Source organism: Cricetulus griseus, chromosome 6 (assembly GCF_003668045.3).
Source record: "Cricetulus griseus strain 17A/GY chromosome 6, alternate assembly CriGri-PICRH-1.0, whole genome shotgun sequence".
Taxonomy (NCBI): domain Eukaryota; kingdom Metazoa; phylum Chordata; class Mammalia; order Rodentia; family Cricetidae; genus Cricetulus; species Cricetulus griseus.
The window spans coordinates 86,856,074-86,878,751 of record NC_048599.1 but is presented as its reverse complement, the minus strand read 5'-3'; the positions used below and the strand labels follow the sequence as shown (position 1 = coordinate 86,878,751).

The following is a 22,678-nucleotide window of genomic DNA, read 5'->3' as shown; positions in this document are numbered from 1 at the left end:
ATATTTTTATTCAAAAATTGAAAGGAAAAAGAAAAGGACACATTTCATTGAAAATAGTAAAGGTAGGAAATCCAACAAATGGCTAACAATATATTCAATTATAGCAATAACAAAGAAAATTAAAATCACAACGGATTCCTTCACAAAAAAATACCAAATCGCACATGTAGAATGTAGAAATTCTAAGACATATTACTTGGGTATATTCATGATATTTACCTTAAAATTAGGAGTAAAAAGAAGAAATTCTTATTCTGTCTCCAGTGAACATTTTACCCCACAGTTTTTCCATAGATTTTTGAATCTCTAAATTTCTCAAAGTGTATATTAAAGGATTCAATATGGGAGTGAAAACTGTATAAAACACAGTAATGAACTTATCAATAGGAAAGTTAGAGACAGGTCTAACGTACATGAAAATGCAGGGAACAAAGAAGAGGACAACCACCATGATGTGGGAACTGCAGGTAGACAGGGCTTTTCGCCTACCTTCCTGACTGTGAGTCTTAACAGAGTTAAGAATGATTCCATAGGAGACAAGGAGAAGGATAAAGACCACTACAGACATTGCTCCATTATTGGCAACTACACTGAGGCCAAGGAAGGAAGTATCAGTGCATGCAAGTCCTAATAATGGATACATGTCACAGGTAAAGTGGTCAATGACATTAGGCCCACAGAAAGGAAGTTTATAGACAGAAAGAACTTGAAGCAGAGCATGGGCAAATGCTCCAGCCAAGATAGCACCACCAAATGGATGCAAACCCATTGATTCATAATAGTCAAATAGTACAGTGGCTTACAAATTGCCACATAGCGATCATAGGCCATAAAAACCAGGAGAAAGATCTCAACACCACCAAATAAGTGCTCTACAAATAGCTGGACCAAGCAAGCTGTGAAGGAAATAGTCTTTTTATCACAAAGTAAGTCTATAAGCAACTTGGGCAAAATGGTAGTTGAATACATGGCATCTATGAGGGAAAGATAGGCAAGGAAAAAGTACATTGGGGAGTCTAAGGAGGGGCTGCCAATCACTGTCCCCACAATGAGCAGGTTTCCCACCATTATTCCAATGTAGAAGAGTAAAAACATGACAAATAATGCTTTTTGTTCAGCAGGATCCTGGGTGAGTCCCAAGAGTGTAAACTCTGAAACACTGTTATTCTGTCCCATTTGATCTCCTATTAGGCTTGTTTCAGAGACAGAAGTTCAATAGAAAACCACCTTCCATGAATTTTGAGCAAACCTTGAATCAGTTCTGTCTTGAAATTCATCTTTATCACTGTGCTCTGCAGTGGTGAACCAGCAGCCAATGTTCAGACAGAATCCGGTGAGTTTCTCTTTAAGTATTGCTATAGACCTTGTGTTTGGATATCTAGAATACTTAAAAGCACCAAGTTCTATCTCAAGACTTTGGTAGAATTCTAGACAGAAAAGCAGACAAAGCAGTATCCGTAAATCATACACATGAAACTCATTATAACAATTGTGTCTTTATATAGATAACGGGAAATGAACACAAGAAAGAATCATCTTTTTAAGAATCCTACAAAGAGAACAAGGGAGTTGGCTCACCAGGTAAAGGCTGCTACCTCCAAGCCTGATGACCACAGTTTGATCTCCATTTACCATTCAGTGGAAGAGAACCTATTGCCTTGGGTTGTTCTCTAATACAGGAGCATGCTTACACTAAAACACACAAAATGTATATATGAACTGCTGTGGAACAGTTGAATGTGTGTAAGACCTGCTAGTCTCAGGCCAGACAAAAGTTTCAGCATGGAAAGTGGAGTTTAGCACAATGTTCCACCCCAAGCAAAAGAACTTTTGACAGTTGATAGCACCCAGGAGAATCAATTTTCTTTGAAGGGAATGCCCCTGACAGATTAATCACTTGGATGTGTGCCTCCAAATAAAAAGAGGCACACATCCAAAAGAATCTAGGAAAGTTGTATTTATACGTTTAGTGGGGGAGGTAGGTGCATGTGTGTGTGTGTTTGTATAACAAAACGAAAGAACAAATTTCATGGATTTCAGAGACAGTAACAGGTGCATAAAAAGAATTAGGTGAAAGAAAGGAAAGGGGATAAATGACATAATAAAATAAATAAATAATTGAAACTTTTTTTGGGTTTTTGAGACAATGTTTCTCTGTGTAGCTTTGGCTGTCCTGGAACTAGCCCTGTAGAAAAGCTAGCCTCAAATTTGCAGAGATCCACCTGCCTCTGCCTCCCATTAGCTGGGATTTAAGTTTTGCAGCACCACCATCTAGCTAAAATTTTAAATAGACCACTAAAGTTAATTAAACAACCAAACCTATGAAAAGGTGGTGAGAAAATAACATATGAATAGCCCAAACTCTACTTGAATTTTTAAAGTATGCAATTGGGTGGGTAGGCAACAGAGTAACGGATATAGGAGTGATGAGAGGTGAATAGGCTCAAAATACATTGTAGGAAATTCTCAAAGAAGTGATAAAGATGAGAAAATACCATATATGGATAGTAAAAAAGAAAAATTGATATGAAAAAAATCCTTCAAAGTAGTGATCATTATAAATATTATTTGCCAATGTTGAGCTGGAAATTTTAGAGGAGAAATTTTTCCCATTTGACTTTCACATCAAGGGGATATAAAGCATGAGTACTGGAGCATCCAGGCAAATGATTTTAAATTGCGCTGTAGACATGGGCACTACACATCTCAGAAGAATTTTTCTCTTTCTGTCTCATTTGATCTCACAAACCTTGATTTTGAATTATATCGAACAGCTCCAATGTTACTGAGCACATCACTGCCTGTAGCAACTTCTTCATCTGACTTTGTCATAACTTTCCAAAGCTATAACTCTGTAAGTTCCTCATTATCCAAATTGGTTCTTGGAAGATTTACATATACTAACATAATTTTCACAAATATTTTTTTGCCTAAAATGATTTTACTTATACCTCTCACCAACCTTCGTGCCAGCAGCCATGATATATTTTTATAACCCTTGGGATAAACAAGGCAGTAAGATGATGGAAATAGAAAGTGAAAACAACATGGTTTTTAATAGAATGCTTCCTAGGTGATGAGAGCTCTTGCATAGAATTCAGCATCCAAAACCCCAAAAGTATAACATTCAAAGAAAAATGCGTAAAAAGTATGAGAAGGCATGGGATTGGATCATTTTTAAATTGTGATTAAAATAATTGGTTGATACAAAGTGGTCAGCCCTAAAACCATACACACACAAACAGCAAAAATGGACTTAGCAGGTGGTGTTTGCATATTTATGCAGCATTTACATATTTGTGCAAACATACCTCTCTCTCTCTCTCTCTCTCTCTCTCTCTCTCTCTGTGTGTGTGTGTGTGTGTGTGTGTGTGTGTGTGTGTGTGTGTGTGTGTCTGTGTGTCTGTGTGTCTGTGTGTCTGTGTGTCTGTGTGTGTGTAGCCATCATAGTTGAGGAGGAATCTATAGTTTGAGAGTTAGAGGAACATGAAAGGAGTTAGAGGAAAGATACTTGGAAGGGGTTAAGGAGAAGTAGGCAAAGAGGAACAGTAATGCAATTATACTTAATTTAAAAATGTATGAAAATACAAAAACATGCCTCAGTCTGCACCTGAAAAACAAAGATTAGTTAAGAATATTTTAGGATTCTCTCTGGCAAAAAATCTGCAGCACTCTTACTTTATTTCCATCTGTTTCTAGTCCACTATCACTAATTTATACATTTGCATGGTTGACTTCCCAAATACTTTTCAGGTGTAAATGGATACAATCATTCTGTGATTAAGTGATGACTGTAATTCATTTGTTTGTGGTATACCAAAAAATAATCAGCCACACATTGAGGGAGAGAGTAGCAAAGAGGTGAATGCTGGGGTTTCTGGAGCCATACACCTGGATAGAGTGTATAACCCATTCACTTACCACCTTCATAACCCTGAACAACTTATTGACGCTGTCTTTGCCTTCATTTTTACCACAGGGATATCCATGCCATCTACTTCCTAGCATGTTTTGTTTGGCTTTCTTATTTCCTGTAATATTGTCTAAAGTACTTCTCAGCACCTGTGACATCTAAATGAATGACAGACAGCGTGATATTTCTTAGTGTTTCATTGTGAATATCAACTCACAATAAGTCATCAGGATATCATTCAACTTAATAAGAATTTTGGCATACTCAAGTATGTAAATAACAGAATACACATAGCTCCTGAACTACTTCTTGAACACTGATCAAAGTTATGTCTTAAGAATTATCAATTTCTTTATATACCAATATCTACCTTTTAAGAAGTTTATTTTGAATAGCAGCAAGCAATTCCATTCATGTGTACTTGTGGTGAAGACATATGCAGATTTTGAGCTCTCTTAAATGTCATTGTGATGCAGCCTCAACATGCCTCATTCACGTTGCTACTTCCACTTCACTCAGGAGACTTACAGTTGTCATTATTAAAACTTCAAACTCTCCGACTGTTTAACATAATTTACATCTAGCACTGTCTTTCATTTCCTATACATCTTCGTACCTTTTTTATTCATCAATATTGGGTTTAATTAAAACAAGTCTTTAGAAGCCAATACAATTATTTACTTAATAAAGTAAGCTACACCGTAGTTAAGTTGTATGAACCATACTGTAAATTATCAGATAATTGGTCTTATAAAAATTGGAGGATACTATAACTGCCTTCAAATTGAACTACTGTCAACAATTCTCTAGAAAATGATAATGTAAACTTACTAAGATAGTGGGTAAGAAGATATAAGATTACAATATCATGTATATCAATGGAAAGGCTTTCAGAAGGATAACTTTAATCATTTGCAGGAAAAAGGATACAACTAGAAACAATTCCATAAATTGAATTGAATCAGTCTCAGAACATCAAATGACATATTTTTCTACTATTTGTTGCCTTTGAACTTTCAATAGATACATGAAATCATCAGTGTACAGAAGACATAAGAGTAGAAGTAACACTGTCCATGGAAACAAGTAACACATAGTGAGGAAGAGGTGTGAAAGAGAGAAACATAGCTGGGAGTTGGGCATACACTCAAAATACACTATATGCTTATGTGAAAATGGAACTGTGTGAACATGTTATCATAAAATAAATGTGTTTATTCAAATATCCTATGTATAACTACATAATAGTAAACTAACAAATCTGAACAATAACATTTCTAATGCTTCTTTAGGAGTTTCTCTGTGCAAACATACAAGTGTATCTACAGGGGTGATTTTAACATATCCATATATCCTACATTTTATTATCAGAAATAATAACAGATATTTGTTTCTTTATACAACCAACATATGTAATGATATGATATTTCAAATCTTCAAGTTTATAAACCCAATCAGTACCACAAAGACCAAACATACATACTATGCACAGTTTTAAAACAAATTCCCCATTCAGCCATCTTTGTGAGAATATGTAGACTTTAAGTATTTGCAGTATATCACAGGAAAGTTTAGTTAGTATCATTTCTTGGGTGTATCACAAACTCACATGTCCAATCTTATTCTTGTTACAGAAAATCTAAGGTATTGTTTAAACTGGGTTTCCTGCAAAGGCTTTGTACAGACACATGCTGTAGGGGAGGACTGGATGGAGAAGGGAACTGGGATTGTCATGCAAAACAATCCTGTTTCTAATTCAAATAAAAAATAAAAACAAAGATGTGATAACTTACAGATTCTCAGAAAATAATAAAAGACTGGATGAAGAAAATGTACTTCCACATGAATTTCTGTAATCTCTCAGAGGAGTATAAGAGTACTAAATTGAATACCAAAAATATATATTAAAAATAAAACATTAAAACTTACTTAAGCCAAAGTTACATATACATCCGGGGAGAATGTCTTCATGAAAAAAGAAAGACACTCTGTTTCCAGAAGTCTGCAAAAACTCAATTTGGTGAGTATTAATTAACTAGTTTTAACACTTTTATCTACTAGCAAAAATTAAAAGTTAAACAATACTATAATTAACTATGAAATTTGTCTCACTTTATGTAGTTGCAGTGAAGCCATCAGAACAATCTTGGCTTTCAGAGCCTAAAATAGCATTCACAAACAGTCAGTCACCTAATGAGACAAAGGTGCTGGTTTAAATTTTTGAAGACACTAATGATTGTTTCTCCTAAGCATATGTCATGAGTATTTAAATCATTAGAACAAATCTCACTAAGTGAGATTTCTATCTTATCCTTTCTAACTATAACATGTTCCTATAGATGAAAGGTCTCACATACCTTCATAAGTGATGATGAATACAACAACAACAAAAAATGATACCTCAAGAAATAAATACCAAATAAGGCATACTGCAGCTTGGCCAGATTTGAGTCTTCAGAGATGTCTTGTGACATAAAATCAAGAAAGCAATCTTCCATTTATAGTCTCTTTGCAGCCTATAATATTTTGTATCATTTCTATGTTAATAAATAAGCTTGTTAGAATATTTGGAACAAATTCAAATGAACAGATCTCTCTTGAACAGATTTCTTTACCTCAATAATCCCTAGAGCTAAAAGACTTGGATCTTGCCAAGAGTGAGTAACTGACTGCCAAGTTGACTTGAAAAACCTATCAAAGTATATCCAAAGTGTAATGATGAGGATGAAGCCAATTAAAGTAAGACAAGAAATATATAATCTAGCCAGATGGAGGCAGTAGCCTTGGTCCATATACTCAACCACACCCTTGCAACACAATCTCCTGCTGACAGAAGAAATCTGCCCAAGAAACATTGAAATGAAGAAGTGGAGAGATGGAAACTGCAGTCTGTTGAAATCAAAAGTTAATTATCTACTGAATGGAAAGACACAGACATGGTTCTTCCATTCAAGAATGTGGAAGCTTTAAAATGAGTCATGGATCTAAGTGACATGGGATAATAATGGCCTTCAATCTGTTCATTTAACCCCTCAATTTCTATCCATTCTCAACACTGCCCGAGGTGGATGTGCGGGATACCCAGATTGAAATCTAGTGACATGGATGAGGGAAAGAAGCCTTCCCTGTCCACCCCTTGCTACCTGAGACAAGTGAATCAGCTGGCCCAGGGGTAACAAGGGTGAGAGAACTAGCCATGCCCCATACCAGCTGCAGCACACAGGAGAGTGAGACCTCCTTGTTGTCAGTGGTACAGAGGGTATGAGATCAGGAGATCTGACCCTGCCCCCAGTCCTCTTATTCCCTCTGCAACAATCAGGAGAGAGGGCCTTAGACCTTGTCTGAGCAAAACAGTAGAGCTGGCCCTGGGGATGTGAGTGAGGGGGACCCACATCTGAGGGCCCTAGAGCAGGAAAACTGACTCCACACCTTGCTGTAAACTTCCTTGAGTGAGCTAGCAGAGGCAGTGCTGGGTAGTTCATCTGTGTAGTCATGATGAGGCAAAACTTGCAGGCTGATCAACCCAGCTACCACCCAGACACAGAAACAGGGCTATGAGTTGACCCACTAACATCCACCCAATCTATGAACTGTAGGAACATGTGACGGGGATGAACCTACAGATGCAAAACAGCAGGATCTACATGACACCTGACAACAAAATATCAAAGAGGAATCCCAGTGAGCACATTATTGGTGATGTAGCAGAAACCAGGGGCCTCGACCCCGACCAGTGACTTGTGGCAATGAACACTTGCAAGTAAAGATAAATGGACTAAAGTGTAAGGTATGTAACTCAATGGGCTACACTACAGCTTCCATGACAAACTCTTCTTCTTCTTCTTCTTCTTCTTCTTCTTCTTCTTCTTCTTCTTCTTCTTCTTCTTCTTCTTCTTTTCTTCGTTTGCTAGTTTTTGTTTTGTATTTGTTTTTTTTTAATTTGGTTTTAATTTGAGGAAAGTTAAAAGGGCAGAGTGCAGATGTGAAGAAATGAGGAGATAAGTGGAATTGGAATGCATAATGTGAAATTAGCAAAGAATCAACGAAAATTAAAAATATAATCTGATACAGTAACAGTTATTGCTAAAGATTTTTGAAAAGAACATACGTAAAACAACCTTTGTACTATAAACAAATATCCCAAAATATATACATACTAAAAATTTAAATGTTATCCTCCTATAATACAGGATGATGCTCCAACTGAACACCACATGCTAGGAAGTAAAATCCCCAGGAATAGGTTAGCTCTTTTAGAGCTATTGGCTTATGGGGTCCTATAGACCCCAAACAGTAATCTATTAGACAGTTGGCATTTCTCTTTGTTAACACACCCCTAACACTTGACAGTAAGACCCTAATATTGAAGATAACACACACTGAGTCATACAACATGGAGAATGCAAGAGGATACTGACCTGGCTAGCACCTATGGTCCCAGAAGTCGTCATACATGGATCTGAATAAAAAAGTAATTAATCTCACTCATCTATGAATTGTGCAATCTAAAATAATGACTATCCTGAAAAAATATGCCCACTGTTGAAACAGTGGCTTGACTATTATGAGAGTAACCAGCCTTTTAGATTGAATCAAAGGTTCATGAGATGAGACCAAACTTGATTGTTGACATGGCCAAGGACATGTGGCAAGATAGGCCCTAGTGTAGAACCTAAAATTATTAATCTTATAAATAGGGATAATATTAAAATACTGTCTAATAACATATTATAATATCCATAGATCAGTGTATCTCTCAATATTACCCAGAGAAGATTCTTATGCAATAAAGGGAAATTAACACAGATACCTGAAACTGGTCAGCTTGCAAAGAAATAGAATTGGGAGCATTCATGCCTAAATGGGACATGTATATCACATCCCTCCTTACAAGGTTCAGGAACTTTATGGATGATGAGGCAGAAAGGGTGTAAGAGGCAGAAATGGACACAAACTGGCAGCTGCACATATTAATTCACATCTGTTGTGACAACATGTACAGGACTGTACAAGTTCAAGTCATACAAAATCCCAATGTAGAGGAGAGGCAGTGGGAACACAACATCACAATTAGCTGAGGTGTTACTGCTATTTGATAACTTCTAGGAGAAAAAGAATCAATTTTCACTAATGGTGAGATCCTGGGATGTGAATTACACTGGAGGACAGGCCTTACTCCCAAGAAAAGCTGGAAAACACAAAGTGAACTCTATACATCTAGGGGCAAAAAAGAAAACTTGAAGTTGGGCGAGTAAGAAGAAAAGGGTGGATCTGGGAGGAGTTAAGAGAAAATAGTAAATAAGATCAAAACACATTATATGAAATTCTTAACACACACAAAAATATCCACATATGTTTATATGGTGGTTATTCAATTTCTCCATATTCATCCATACAATGTGGCAAGTCATTTTTAGAGATTGAATAATATTCCATATTATTCATATATATATATATATATATATATATATATATATATATATATGGGTAGACATTATATATACATATGTATATATGGGTAAATATTATCTCTTTTATTTCTTCCTATTATTAGTCTCATAACTCTAGCCAGAGTTAGCTAGAGCTTAAATTACTTTGTTATAAAGGAATGGATAGAATTATACACTTGCCTCATTCCTCATCTTAGTGGAAATGGTTTGAGTTTTTCTGCATTGAGCATGGTGTTTGTTGTAGGTTTGCAAATATGCAGCCCTTATAATATTGAAATAGATTCCTACATGCCTAGTATCTCAAGAATTTTCAATGAAAATCTGTTAGATTTTATCAGTTCTTTTTCTGTATCTACTGTATCTATTTCTGTTCTTGAGGCAATTTATGTGATGAGTTACACACGGAATTGCAAATACAATTCCCTCCCTATTCTAGATTTAATGCAACTTCATCATGATAGATGAATTTTTGGATGTTTTTCAAATTTTAATTTTCATTTTCTCCTTTTTTCAGTCCACCCCTACCCTAAGCCCCTTACACCACTCCCTCACAAATGTTCACCCTCTTTTCCTTTGTTATTGTTACATATAAATATATATATATATGAATATGTTTATATATATATGAATAAAACAATGATTCTCTCTCTGTGTGTGTGTGTGTGTGTGTGTGTGTGTGTGTGTGTGTGTGTATGTGTGTGTGTTTGTGTCTGTGTAAAACCTACTCAGTCTATTTGGTGTTACTTTTATGTACATTATTTTCCAGCTCTAAACAATTTGAATTGGATAAGAAAGGAGGGGTTCATACCTAGGAAAGACTAATTTTTCTGCTTTCTCTTTGATAAGGGGTAAAGGCTACATTTATCTTTAGCTATAAAGAAAAACATTTATAATACAATTAGGAATTATTCTGATTTAATAAAGTAGTGGGAATGGGTTCTCAGTTATGATCCTTAACTTTGCTAGCTGCAGGTAATTAGCTAGGTTTCCAAAACCAGGAGTGATTGCACTCCGCTCGATAGTTGTTGGTTACTTCCAAGATATTGCTACAACTATTGCACATTTAAGGATATCTTGCCATTCTGGTAATTATTGTGGCTCAAAGGCATCATAGCTGGGTAAGAATTGTCTGCTTCCCTCCATTTGTAGCTTGTAGCACCTTCCAATACTATGAATGCTTGTCTTCAGGAGGGAAGATTGCAGGTCACATAGAGCCTAGGTCCTCTAATTCCTGTTTGAAACACATGCTGTCTTCAGCAATAGGGACTTATCTTCAACCTCTGGGAAGCAACTAAGAGCAAGACCAACAGCCTACATTGTTTAGGGAGTCTCTTCGATGCCTTTGTCCAACAAATAGAAAGGTGTTTTTGTCCCTGGTCCTGGAATTTTATTAGGTAGTCTAAGGCTTTGGGGTGAATCATTGTATGACCAAGGAGCACATAATTTCATATAACTTATATCTGTATAAGTATAAACATACACTTGTATTAAATGTAGCTTTAGGTAAATAAAAAATATGATTCCTTATGACTTTTTCAAACATGTTTATTGTTATTCCTACCCCAAGCTCCCTTTCCTGTAATGACTTGCCATTTCCTTTCCAATTGAAAATCCTCTCTTATTTTTCTCACATAAGCCTTCATATCAATTACATGCTGGTGTTCACCTCTCTATAGCCACCCCATGGTAACTTTTTACTTTTCTGGTTTCTGCACTAAGTCCAGGTGTCCAGGCTATATGCCCACATCTAAAGGTTGGAGCTAGGACCTATGAATATGAGAGAACATATAATGTTCATCGTTTAGGGTCTGAGTAGCCTCACACCAGATATTTTCTAGTTCTATCCATTTATATGAAAAGTTCATGCTTTCACAATGTATATCTACTTCATTTTTATTATCTACTCATCAAATGATGGACATTTAGGTTATTTCCAATTCCTAGCTATTGTGAATAAAATAGCAATGAGTATAATTGAGTATCTGTGGACTAGTATGTTAAGTCCTTTGGGTATGTTCCAAGGAGTAGTATAGCCTAATCCTGTGTTTTTTTAGAGTTCCACAGTGGCTGTACCATTTTGCCATTCTATCAACAGTATAGGAGGGTAGCCCATTATGTTAGTATTCAAGTATTTAACTAATGTGCCTTTGAAGTTCTGACAAGATATACCCTCAGCTGCTGCCACTAACATCACCACCTGTGCCTATTAAATATATTCCTTTTAAAAGAGCCATGCCCACCTCACATCTCTCTCTCTCTCTCTCTCTCTCTCTCTCTCTCTCTCTCTCTCTCTCAGACACACACACACACACACACACACACACACACTGCTCCTCTCTTTCCTCTCTTCTGCTGCTCCTGTACCCAGAGGCCAGTCGCCCACATCTCCTTTCCCCCTTTAAAGATCTTTTTCCCTCAGTTAAAATCCTCTCCACTTGAAATCTGTTGCATAGCATCTTTCTCTCTTGAGCCACTTTTTCAAGATCCTCTCCAGCATGTGTTGTCAATTGTTTTGTTGATCTCAGTCATTCTGGCTAGAATAAAAGAACATATCAAAGTTGTTTTGATTTGAATATTTTAATGTCTAAAGATAATTAACATTTTTAAGATATACCTTAGCAGCTTTCATTTCTTTTATGAGAACTTTCTTTCAGATACCAAGTATAGTTTCAGAAGGGGTTGATTGGAATTTTTGTTTGCCAGTTTTGTTTTCGTTTCTTTGTTTTTAGTTCTTTATATATTGTGGTGATTAACACTCTGTCAGATGTATGTATAACAAGGATTCTTTTTCCTGTGGTCTCCTCTTAACTGATTATTTTAGGATGTGCAGAAGAACTGTTCAGAAAGTCCTTTTTTAAAACTATAGCTCATAGGGAATACCTGTATTTTCTAAAATCTCTAGGAATAAACCTAAGCACAGAGATAAGTCCTTCACAATGAAAACTTTAAAAAGGCACTAGAAATGGAAATACAGTTCATTCTCATGGGATGGTAGAGTTAATTGTATGGAAACAAAAATTCTAGAAAAATACATTTACATATTCAATGCAATCTCAATCAAAATCCCCATCCTATTATTCACAGAAATGGAGAAAATAGCCAAATCTCAAAAAGAATGTGGAGGGCCAAAACAATCCAGAGCAAAAAGAACAATGCTGAAGGGATTATCCTTCCAGTTTTCAAGATCTATTACAGAGCCATAGTGCTAAAAACAGTAATAATAATAATAATAATAATAATAATAATAATAATAATACAGGCATGAAGACCAATGGAACAAACATGAGTACATTTAACTATAGCCATGTAATATTTGACAAATATGCCAAAGACAACTGGAGGAGAAAAAATAGCATCATCAACAAATGACTCAGGTAAAACTTGATGACTACATGTGAAAGAATTCTATTAAACTTATATCTATCACCTTCCCAAAAACTAACTCTAAATGCATCAAAACCTAAATGAATATGTTTCTTAAATTCAAATTTCAAATATAGTATAAAGAGATCAAAGACATACTTGAGGACAACACATTATACAGCAGTGAATAAATGGACACTGGGAAAACAAGACTCATGTTACAGGCTCGGGCCAATTCATTTCCAATGAGGGTGACTTTGGGCCATCAAATTAACTATGTCTCCATTCCAACATATTACCAAGAAGACATGCTTACAATCACTCACTTTGCTTATTTTATTGTTAATATCATTACTATGTAAAATGTGCCTAAAGTAATGCTCAAACCTTGGGAAAATATATACAGATGATAGGTCTGACCAATAGTTTTGAGTCTTTCACTGTGAACAAAGAGAATTATTTCATCACAAACCCTGTACTCAAGATAAGAAAGACTGTCATAGTTCAAGGTATAAATAAAGTATACCTTGCAATTGTTGAATACATTTGAGGGTGTAGAAAATTATTGTTCAAATCACTAAAAGTAACATAATAAAAAAAAACCCTGCATCAATAGAAGCAGTGGATTTGGATCATTTTGAAATACGACTACAAATGTATCTCAGTTGTGCAATGAAAATTAAGGGACTAAACAAGTTGCTTTTAGAATCCATTCCAATTAATAATCTCAAATACTGATGTTCAGAACTATCCTTTTCTTCTCTGCTATCATTGCTTATGCTTTTCCCATATTTCTATAATCATTTTCCACAATTTCTCAGATTGATCACTTGACAAACTAGAGTGATAGGAACTGAGCTTCAGACACCCACTCAACAAAACAGATCAGATTGGCCTTCCATATCCAAGAAACACTACCAACAACATAATCCAGACTCCTAGGTCTCATCATAAGTAAATAAAAATTAATAACTGAAACAATACATCTGAAACAGAAGTTTGTACTCTCATATTAACGTGCCCCTAAAAGTGAATTAGATGATACATAAGACAATGAAGTCATTAGTCTTAAGGAACCACAACTGCCATGTTACTAAACCAACATAATCCCTAACTACATTCTCCATATTTTCTCTTATAATCCACAGGTAAGTGAAATCCTCAGCCCTCATTAAGAAAAATTCTCTTTGCAGCAGGTGAAGTCCATTACAGAAAATCGAAATGCAGAGGTGAGGAACCTAGTCAAAATGGATTTATCTACAAAACACTCCCATACCTGAGCCATATGGATCAGGGGAGATTATGAAAGAGGAGAAAAAAGATACTGAAAACCAGAGAGGACAAGGGAGTTTTCTGTGGCACTTTGTCTCTTTGTAGTGTCAGAAGGTGCACCCATAAAGTCTCACCAGAATAACTTCATAAGCATGAGCTGAACAAGGACAATAACAATAAATATGCCAAAGGAGATAGGGAAAGACCATGTGGTTTCAACTGTACAAAAGAACAACACGCATGCACACACATTACAATAATTAGTTACAAGAGATGCCATGAATTTGAAAGAGAGCAAGGAGGGATATACAGGAGGGTTTGTATGAAAGAAAGGAAAATGGTAAATGGTGGAGTTGCATTAATCTCAAATGTAAAAGAAAAACAAATAGAAAAGGTACATTCAACTATATTGATTCAAATTATAAAATAATATTTGATTATATTCAAAGACTAGTAAACATAACATGTAAGCAATAAAGCAAATAACATGTTGAGCTGACACAGTGAGAAGGTTTCAGCTGTTATCACATAAAAATAAAGAACATGGACAGCAATTTGAGTGGACAAATTAATATTTTCACTTGAGTAATTCTTTTATTATCTGCATTCTCTATCACTATACTGTGTGCCTTACATACACATGATACAAGATTTATATCAAATCAAGAATACAAAGCAAGGGAACTCCCTTCCTGGGGTCTATGGGCAGATCAACTTGGCCCCTGAGGACCAAGCAACCCTGAATCTGATGAGATCACTGAGCTATTCCTGCCCCCACTCAGGGCATAGGTGAGCTGCTTTGGTCCCTGCATTGAGCCCAACTTCCACCTGGCCACTCTGGGAACTCCTGTCCTGGGGTATGCAGGCTGATAGATTCTGCCTCGGGAACCAAGCAACCCAGAGTCTGCTAATATCTCTGTGCTAGTCCCGCTACCACCCACCTGGAAAGTGAGTGCCTCAGACCCATCTGCACCCAATGGAGACCCATCAGACTATTGGAGGCAATTGCACCCACCAGAAGAGAACCTTGGACCCATGCACACCAGGAAAGGAAGAGACACCACCTGTACCCACTGGAAGAAGAGATGGGAAGACAACAATATAAGAACACATCCAACAACAGAAAAACCAATGATTCCACCAGACTCTAGGGACTCTACACAAGCAAGACCTGAACATCCCAACACAGATGAAGCAGAAGAGAACAACCTCAAAATCAACTTCATACAGATGATAGAGACCCTCAGAGAGGAAATGAGAAAATCCTTCAGAGAAATGGAAGAAAAGACAAACCAAAAGATCCAAGAAATCAAAGAAAGCCAAGGAAATATGATTAAACACCTGAAGGACTGAAATAGAGACAATAAAGAAAATACAAACTGAGGGAATGCTGGTAGTGGAAAAGCTGATTAAACAATTAGGAACCACAGATGCAAGCATAACTGACAGAATGCTGCAAAGAGAAGAGAAAGAAGAGAAGAGAAGAGAAGAGAAGAGAAGAGAAGAGAAGAGAAGAGAAGAGAAGAGAATGATTTCCTGCTTGTACCTGCTTATATATTAACTCTGTCCTGCTATATCACTTCCTGCCTGTACCACATAGCAACTTCTCTTTACTACATTTCCCAGAATCCTCCTCAATTCCTTTCCAGCTGTCTTGCTTCCCTATTGGCCAACAGTGCTTTATTCATCAACCAATAAGAAAAACATATACACAGAAGAACATTCTGCATGATATACTTTCTTTTCAGCACCTCATGGAACCTTGTCAAAAACAGACAACATACTCAGTAACAAAGCAAAACTCAACAAATACAAAAAAAAAAACTGAAATAAACCCCGGTACTCTATCAAATCACCACAGCTTGAAGTTAGAATTCAACAACAGCATTAATTTCAGAAAGCCCACAAATACATGGAAAGTGAACAATGATCAACTGAACCAACACTGCATCAAGGAAGAAATAAAGAAAGAAATAAAAGACCTCCTAAAATTTAATGAAAATGACCTCACAACATACCCAAATTTATGGGACACAATGAAAGCAGTGCTGAAAGGAAAGTTCATAACACTAAATGCTTGCATAAAGAAGCTGGAAAAATCCCACACTGGTGAATTAACAAAAAAAAAAAAAAAAAAAAAAAACTGAAAGTGCTAGAACTAAAAGAAGCAATCTCACCCAGAAGGAGTAGACTGCAAGAAATAGTCAAATTGAGGGCTGAAATCAATAAAATAGAAACACAGAACACAATGCAAAAAATCATTCAGACAAACAATTCTTTGGTTCTTTGGGAAATTCAATATAATAGACAAACCTTTATCCAAACTAATCAACAAACCTTTATCCACACTAACAAAGACAGAGAGAGAATATACAAATTAACAAAATCAGAAATGAAAAGGGGGGCATAACAACAGATACTAAGGAAATCCAGAGAATCATCAGGTCGTACTTCAAAAACATATACTCCAAAAAACTGGAAAATTTTAAGGAGATGGACACTTTTCTGAGATAACAACCCCATACCAAAATTAAATGTAGAACAGATAAACAACTTAAATTCACTTATAATCCCAAAGGAAATAAGAAACAGTTATCAATAGTCTCCCAACCAAAATAGCGCAGGTCCAGATGGATTCAATGCAGAACTCTATCAGATGTTCAAAGAAGATCTAATACCAATACTCCTCAAAATATTCCACACAATAGAAACAGAAGGAACATTGCCAAACTCTTGTTATGAGGCTACAGTTAACCTGATACCAAAGCCACACAAAGACACAACTAAGAAAGAGCATTACAGACCAATTTCTCTCATGAACATAGATGCAGAAATACTCAAATAAAATACTGGCAAAACAAATTCAAGAACTCATCAGAAAAAGCATCCACCGTGACCAAGTAGGATTCATCCCATATGAAAATTCATCAATGTAATCCACCATATAAACAAACTGAAAGAAAAAACACATGATCATCTTACTAGATGCTGAAAAGGCCCTTCAACAAAATTCAACACCCCTTCATGATAAAGGTCGTGGAGAGACCAGGGATAACAGGAACATACCTAAATATGATAAAGGCAATATACAGTAACCCAACAACTAACATCAAACTAAATGAAGAGAAAATCAAGGCAATCCTACTGAAATCAGGAACAAGACAAGGCTGTCAACTCTCACCTATATCTATTCAACAAAGTACTTGAAGTTCTAGCTATAGCAGTAAGACAACAAAAGAACATCAAAGTGATACATATTAGAAAGAAGTCAAACTCTCGATATTTGCTGATGATAGGATAGTTTAATAAGTGATCCACAAACTCTATCGGAGAACACCTACAACTGATAAACACCTTCAGTGATACAGCAGGATACAAGATTAACTAAAAAAAAAAAAAAAAACAGTAGCCTTTCTATATACAGATGACAAATGGACTGAGAAGGAAATCAGAGAAACATTATCCTTTACAATAGACACAAAAAACATAAAATATCTTGGGGTAACTATAACCAAACAAGTGAAAGACCTATAGGACAAGAACTTTATGTCTTTAAAGAAAGAAATTAAAGAAAATATCAGAAAATGTAAAGATCTCCCATGTTCTTAGATAGGATCAATAAAGTAAAAATGGAAATCCTACCAAAAGCAATCTACAGATCCAATGCAATCCCCATCACAAGTCTAGCACAATTCTTCACAGACCTTGAAAAAACAATACTCAACTTCATATGGAAAAATAAAAAACCCAGGATAGTCAAAACAATCCTGTACAATAAAGGATCATCTGGGGTCATCAGCATCCCTGACTTCAAGCTCTACTATAGAGCTATAGTAATGAAAATAGCTTGGTATTGGTATAAAAACAGACAGGCTGACCAATGGAATTAAATCAAAGATCCACTATCATCAATACACACACCAATGAACACCTGATTTTTGACAAAGAAGCTAAAAATATAAAGTGGAAAAAAAGAAAATATAGTCAATAAATGGTGCTAGTATAACTGGCTGTCAACATGTAGAAGAATGTAAATAGATCCATATCTATCACCATGCACAAAATTCAATTCAATCCACACTGATCCTCATAGAAGAAAAGGTGGGAAATACACTTGACTGCACAGGCACCTATATAGAAAATCAGTAACACAGACACTGAAAGCAACAATTAATAAATAGAACCTCCTGAAAATGAGACGCCTTTGTAAAGCAAATAAAATGGTCAATAAGAAAAAACTGCTCCGTACAGAAAGATCTTCACCAACCCCACATCTGACACAGGGCTGATCCTCAAATTATACAAAGAACTCAAGAAACTAGAAATCAAACTACCAAATAATCCAATTAAAAATGGGGTACAGATCTAAACAGAGAATTCTCAACAAAACTATCTCAAATGGCTGTAAGACACTTAAGGAAATGCTCAACATCTGTAGTCATCGGGGAAATGCAAATCGAAACCAATCTGAGATCCCATCTTACACCAACCAGAATGGCTAAGATCAAACCACCAGTGACAGCTTATAGTGGAGAGGATGTGAAAAGGGGGGAGTACTCGTCCATTGATGGTGGGAGTTCAAAATTGTACAGCCACTGTGAAAATCAATATAGCAATTTCTCAGAAAATTGGGAATTAACCTACCACAAGACCCTGCAATACCACTGTTGGGCATATAACCAAAGCATGCACATTCACACCACAAGGACATTTGCTCAACTATGCTCATAGTAGCATCATTTGTAATAGCCAGATCTGGAAACAACCTAGATCCTCCTGAAGAATGGATAAAGAAAATGTGGTATAGTTACACTATGGAGTACTACTCAGCAGTAAGACACAATGAAATCCTAAAATTTTCAGGCAAATGGACAGAACTAGAAAAAAAAAAAAAACTAAGTGGGGAAACCCAAATCAAGAAAGACAAATACAATACATACTCACTCATAAGTGGATAAAAGACCTAAAGTAACCCAGCCTACAATCCACAACCCCAGAGAAGCTAGAAGCCTCTTCCAGAAGCAAATCCAGAAATCTACAACTAACCATTGGACAGACATCCTGGAGTACCATCAAAGTGAGAGAGGAGTGATAATATGAACAAAGAGTCAAGACAATGATGGGAAAACACACAGAAGCAGCTGACCCCAGCTAGTGAGAAAACACTGACTCAGATCTGATAAATCATGAACCTACATAAGACTGAACTAGACTCCCTTGATATAGGTGACAATGGTGTGACTGGGACAATATATGAGGACTCTGGCAGTGGGTCCAAAATCTAACACTAATGCACAAACTGACTTAGTGGAGACCATTCTATTTTGAGTGATACCTTGCCCAGCCTAAACACAGGGGTGTCTGGGTGGAAAGGTACCTTGGCCTGCTTCAACAAGATGATGGGACAGACTTAGTAGACTTCCTAAGAGAGGCTTTATCCTCTCTAAGGAGCAGATGGGAGGTGGGAGGGTGGGGGTACCCTTTGGAGAGGAGGGAGGGGAAACTGGGATTGGAATGTAAAAAATAAATTAATAATAAAAAATAAGTTTAAAAAAATAATGTTGGCTTTAGGAGCTACAATCGAATTTATATGACTCACAAATAAGCCAGATGCCCAACAAGGCAAAGACAGCAACTTAAATTCTTCAAAATGCTAAGATATACACCAAAGTGGAAATGGAAGTCTTCAGTCTTTAATCATTCAGACAGAATCCCCTGGGATTTTTTTCCTTTGTAATTAAAAACATGGCCCTGCATGTGGAAGGTTCCAAGAAATCAAGGCTTATCACAAACTTCATAAGCAATGATAAACAAAGCAAAAATATAACATACCTCAACAACTAAGAATACTCTAACTTGGGCAGATTGTGAATTTGCAGAGACATCTTGAGTCATACAACCAGAAAACATTTCTTTCACTAATATTCACTACATGATCTATGATAATTTTGCATCGTTGCTATTTTAACAGATAATTGTGTTGGTGTATTTGGAACAGATATAAATGAAGTCATCTCTTTGTACAGATTTCTTCACTTCAATAATCTCTAGAAGTGAAAACCTTGGACCTTGCCAAGAATGAATTGCTAACTGCCAAGTTCCTTTAAAAACTCATAATGTTAAAGGAAAATTTCAAAAACATGTAAGAACAAGTTACTCATAATGCAATATTTAAGTAGGCAAGCAATGCTAAACAAATCTGAAAAAGGAAGCAACCTCAACCAGATTACCCAACCATACCCCAGCAAGATTCAAGTCACACTGCCTACAAAGGAGAATTTGCATATAAAGTTTCAGGTGCAGAGATGAGGGGCTGAGAACTGCAGGCTCTATTGCACCTCATGATTCTTAGAAACCCTGGCAATCATAGTTCTGTCCTTCAGGGGTATGAAAGCCTTAGATGGAGGCCTGGATCTGTGTTAGATGAAATCAAAACTACCCTCATTCTTTTCATTTATTCCCTTGATCTATGTTCAGTAGTAGTAGGATAATGGTTTATAAAAGAAATTGTAATTTTCTAAGAAGCAATGGTGCCAAAGGCTTCCAATGTTATTGTATTCTATCAGCTCCAATAATGTATTCTAATGTGTTTAGTTAAACACTGAACCTTTGCTGTCACAAGGGTCTAGATACAAGATCACCAGTATGTGAGGTAAAAGGATTCACCAAAAGGTTTTTTCATTAATTTTATAAATAAATTAAATCCAGCATTCTTAAATATATTATTTTGTAAGATAAACAACATGGCTAATCTGTATTTCTTGTAACTGTAAGTGGAAGAATCATCTGATGTGATTAAATGTCTAAGGAATCCAGAAAACTTTATGTAGTATGTAATATAGTTATAATACACATAAAATAAAAATGATACAGTTCAAGAATACATATATATAGTCAAACTGTATTTTAAAATATGTTTTAATTGAAATAAAATTACATCAATCTTTCCCCTCACTTTCCTCCCTCCAGCCCCTTCCCCCCAACTCTCCTTATGCCCCCACTCTCAAGTTAACAAGCTTCATTTTCTTGAGGTATCATTGTTACATGTATGTATGTGTATGCACAAATATATATTTACTGAGTCCAATTTTGTGTTTGTAAGTATATGGTTTCAGGGCTGACCACCCTGCATTGGACAACCAAACTACAATTAACAAAGTGAGTATTGGAATTAGGTTTCAGGAAGGATGGCTAAAAGATAATCAGGAAGACATAAAAAATCTCATTCAATGATTTCAATAATCTAATAAACTAAAAACATGAATAAAATACATATATTACCAGATATGTATAAAATTATGATATAAAATTTTTAAATAAAAGCTGCAACATACACCTACACCTGGGAAAGTGAACATAATTTACATTGGACCTCCATACCTATTCACTCTTCATATCTAAAACCAGTCACATTGTATACTCCCCCTAGTGAACATAATTAAACAGAATGAAATTGTACTGAATTGGGATTAATATTAAGTATGTTTAAGCTGCTTTTTCAACAAAACATATATTTTTATATAGTTTTATATATGAAATATATGCTTATAAATATATCATACAAAAATATAAACATATATAAATGTATTTAGAAATATACATATAACCAAGTAAAATTATACATAATTTATTATCTTCAATTGCCTTTTCACTGTCTATATCCTTATTACCATATTATATGTCTTAAATATACATACAAAGATTGATTATAAAACAAAAATACAAAGCAAAACAAAATTGTGCAACATACATGAAGTTTCCGTATTAAAATGAGAGCAATTTTATTTTGTTTTGTGATATTACAACCTTGATACATAAGGAAATTTTATAAGGAAAATTTAATTGCTACATGAATCAAAACACAAAAATTGGTTTATAATAACATAAATTATTTGAATTCTACAAATGAAATGTTGAAGCTGAACATAAATGTTAGGAAACATGATGGTTATGCAAAATGTTTCTTTTCCAATTTCTTCACCACAAGAAAGACAATATGAAAATGACTAATGTTTGAAAAATAACAAAATCAAATATGTTAAATAGTACAGAATACTAAGAATATTCTTCTAAGTGGGCTTAGTATGGTCTTTGAGAACTAAAATCTGGTTTCATTAACTGAAAGCTATCTAACAAAATGTTCACTTTGAATATTGCTAGTTAAACACATCTTCTCTCCAAAAGCCCTGAAATGAAACGACATAGACAATTGGGTACAGAATGGTGGTAAGCCTAAAACAATGCTCACCATGTAACTACATAAATATCTTTATGTGCAGGAAGAATAATAACCAACTTCATCTAAGAAGCTCGTTCAATCCCAGAAATTTGCATGTTAGCCGTATTTCCTTCTAGTTAATTATGTGATTAAACATTTCCAAAATTATCACTGTTTCTTCATTTAAAAATTGTCTTCTAAGTCCTACATAATTGAAAATAGCACTCAAAATCAGTTTGTTTCCTCTCTTTCAGCATAATAGTAACTAAACACTATTGTAACAGTAATTAAACGCTGTGCCTTTATTTCCCTTGTGGAAATTCACTACTAAACTGAACCTAATCATAAATAAAAAACCTATCCTGCATTTATATTTTGCAGATAAAAAATTACCCCTAGTGAATTCATTCAGCAAACACAATCACTTACTGTCTGATTATTGCTTTAGAATGGCTATCCTCT

General features: G+C 35.4%; 1 protein-coding gene across 1 annotated transcript; it reads right to left on the bottom strand.

Annotated features, from left to right (window-relative positions):
• Positions 1-226: 226 nt before the first annotated feature.
• On the bottom strand, positions 227-1,176 carry LOC100756650 (olfactory receptor 4A5-like). Its single transcript, XM_027421063.1, is given in 2 exon segments — positions 227-735; positions 738-1,176. Coding segments are annotated over 2 exon segments (948 nt in total).
• Positions 1,177-22,678: the final 21,502 nt, after the last annotated feature.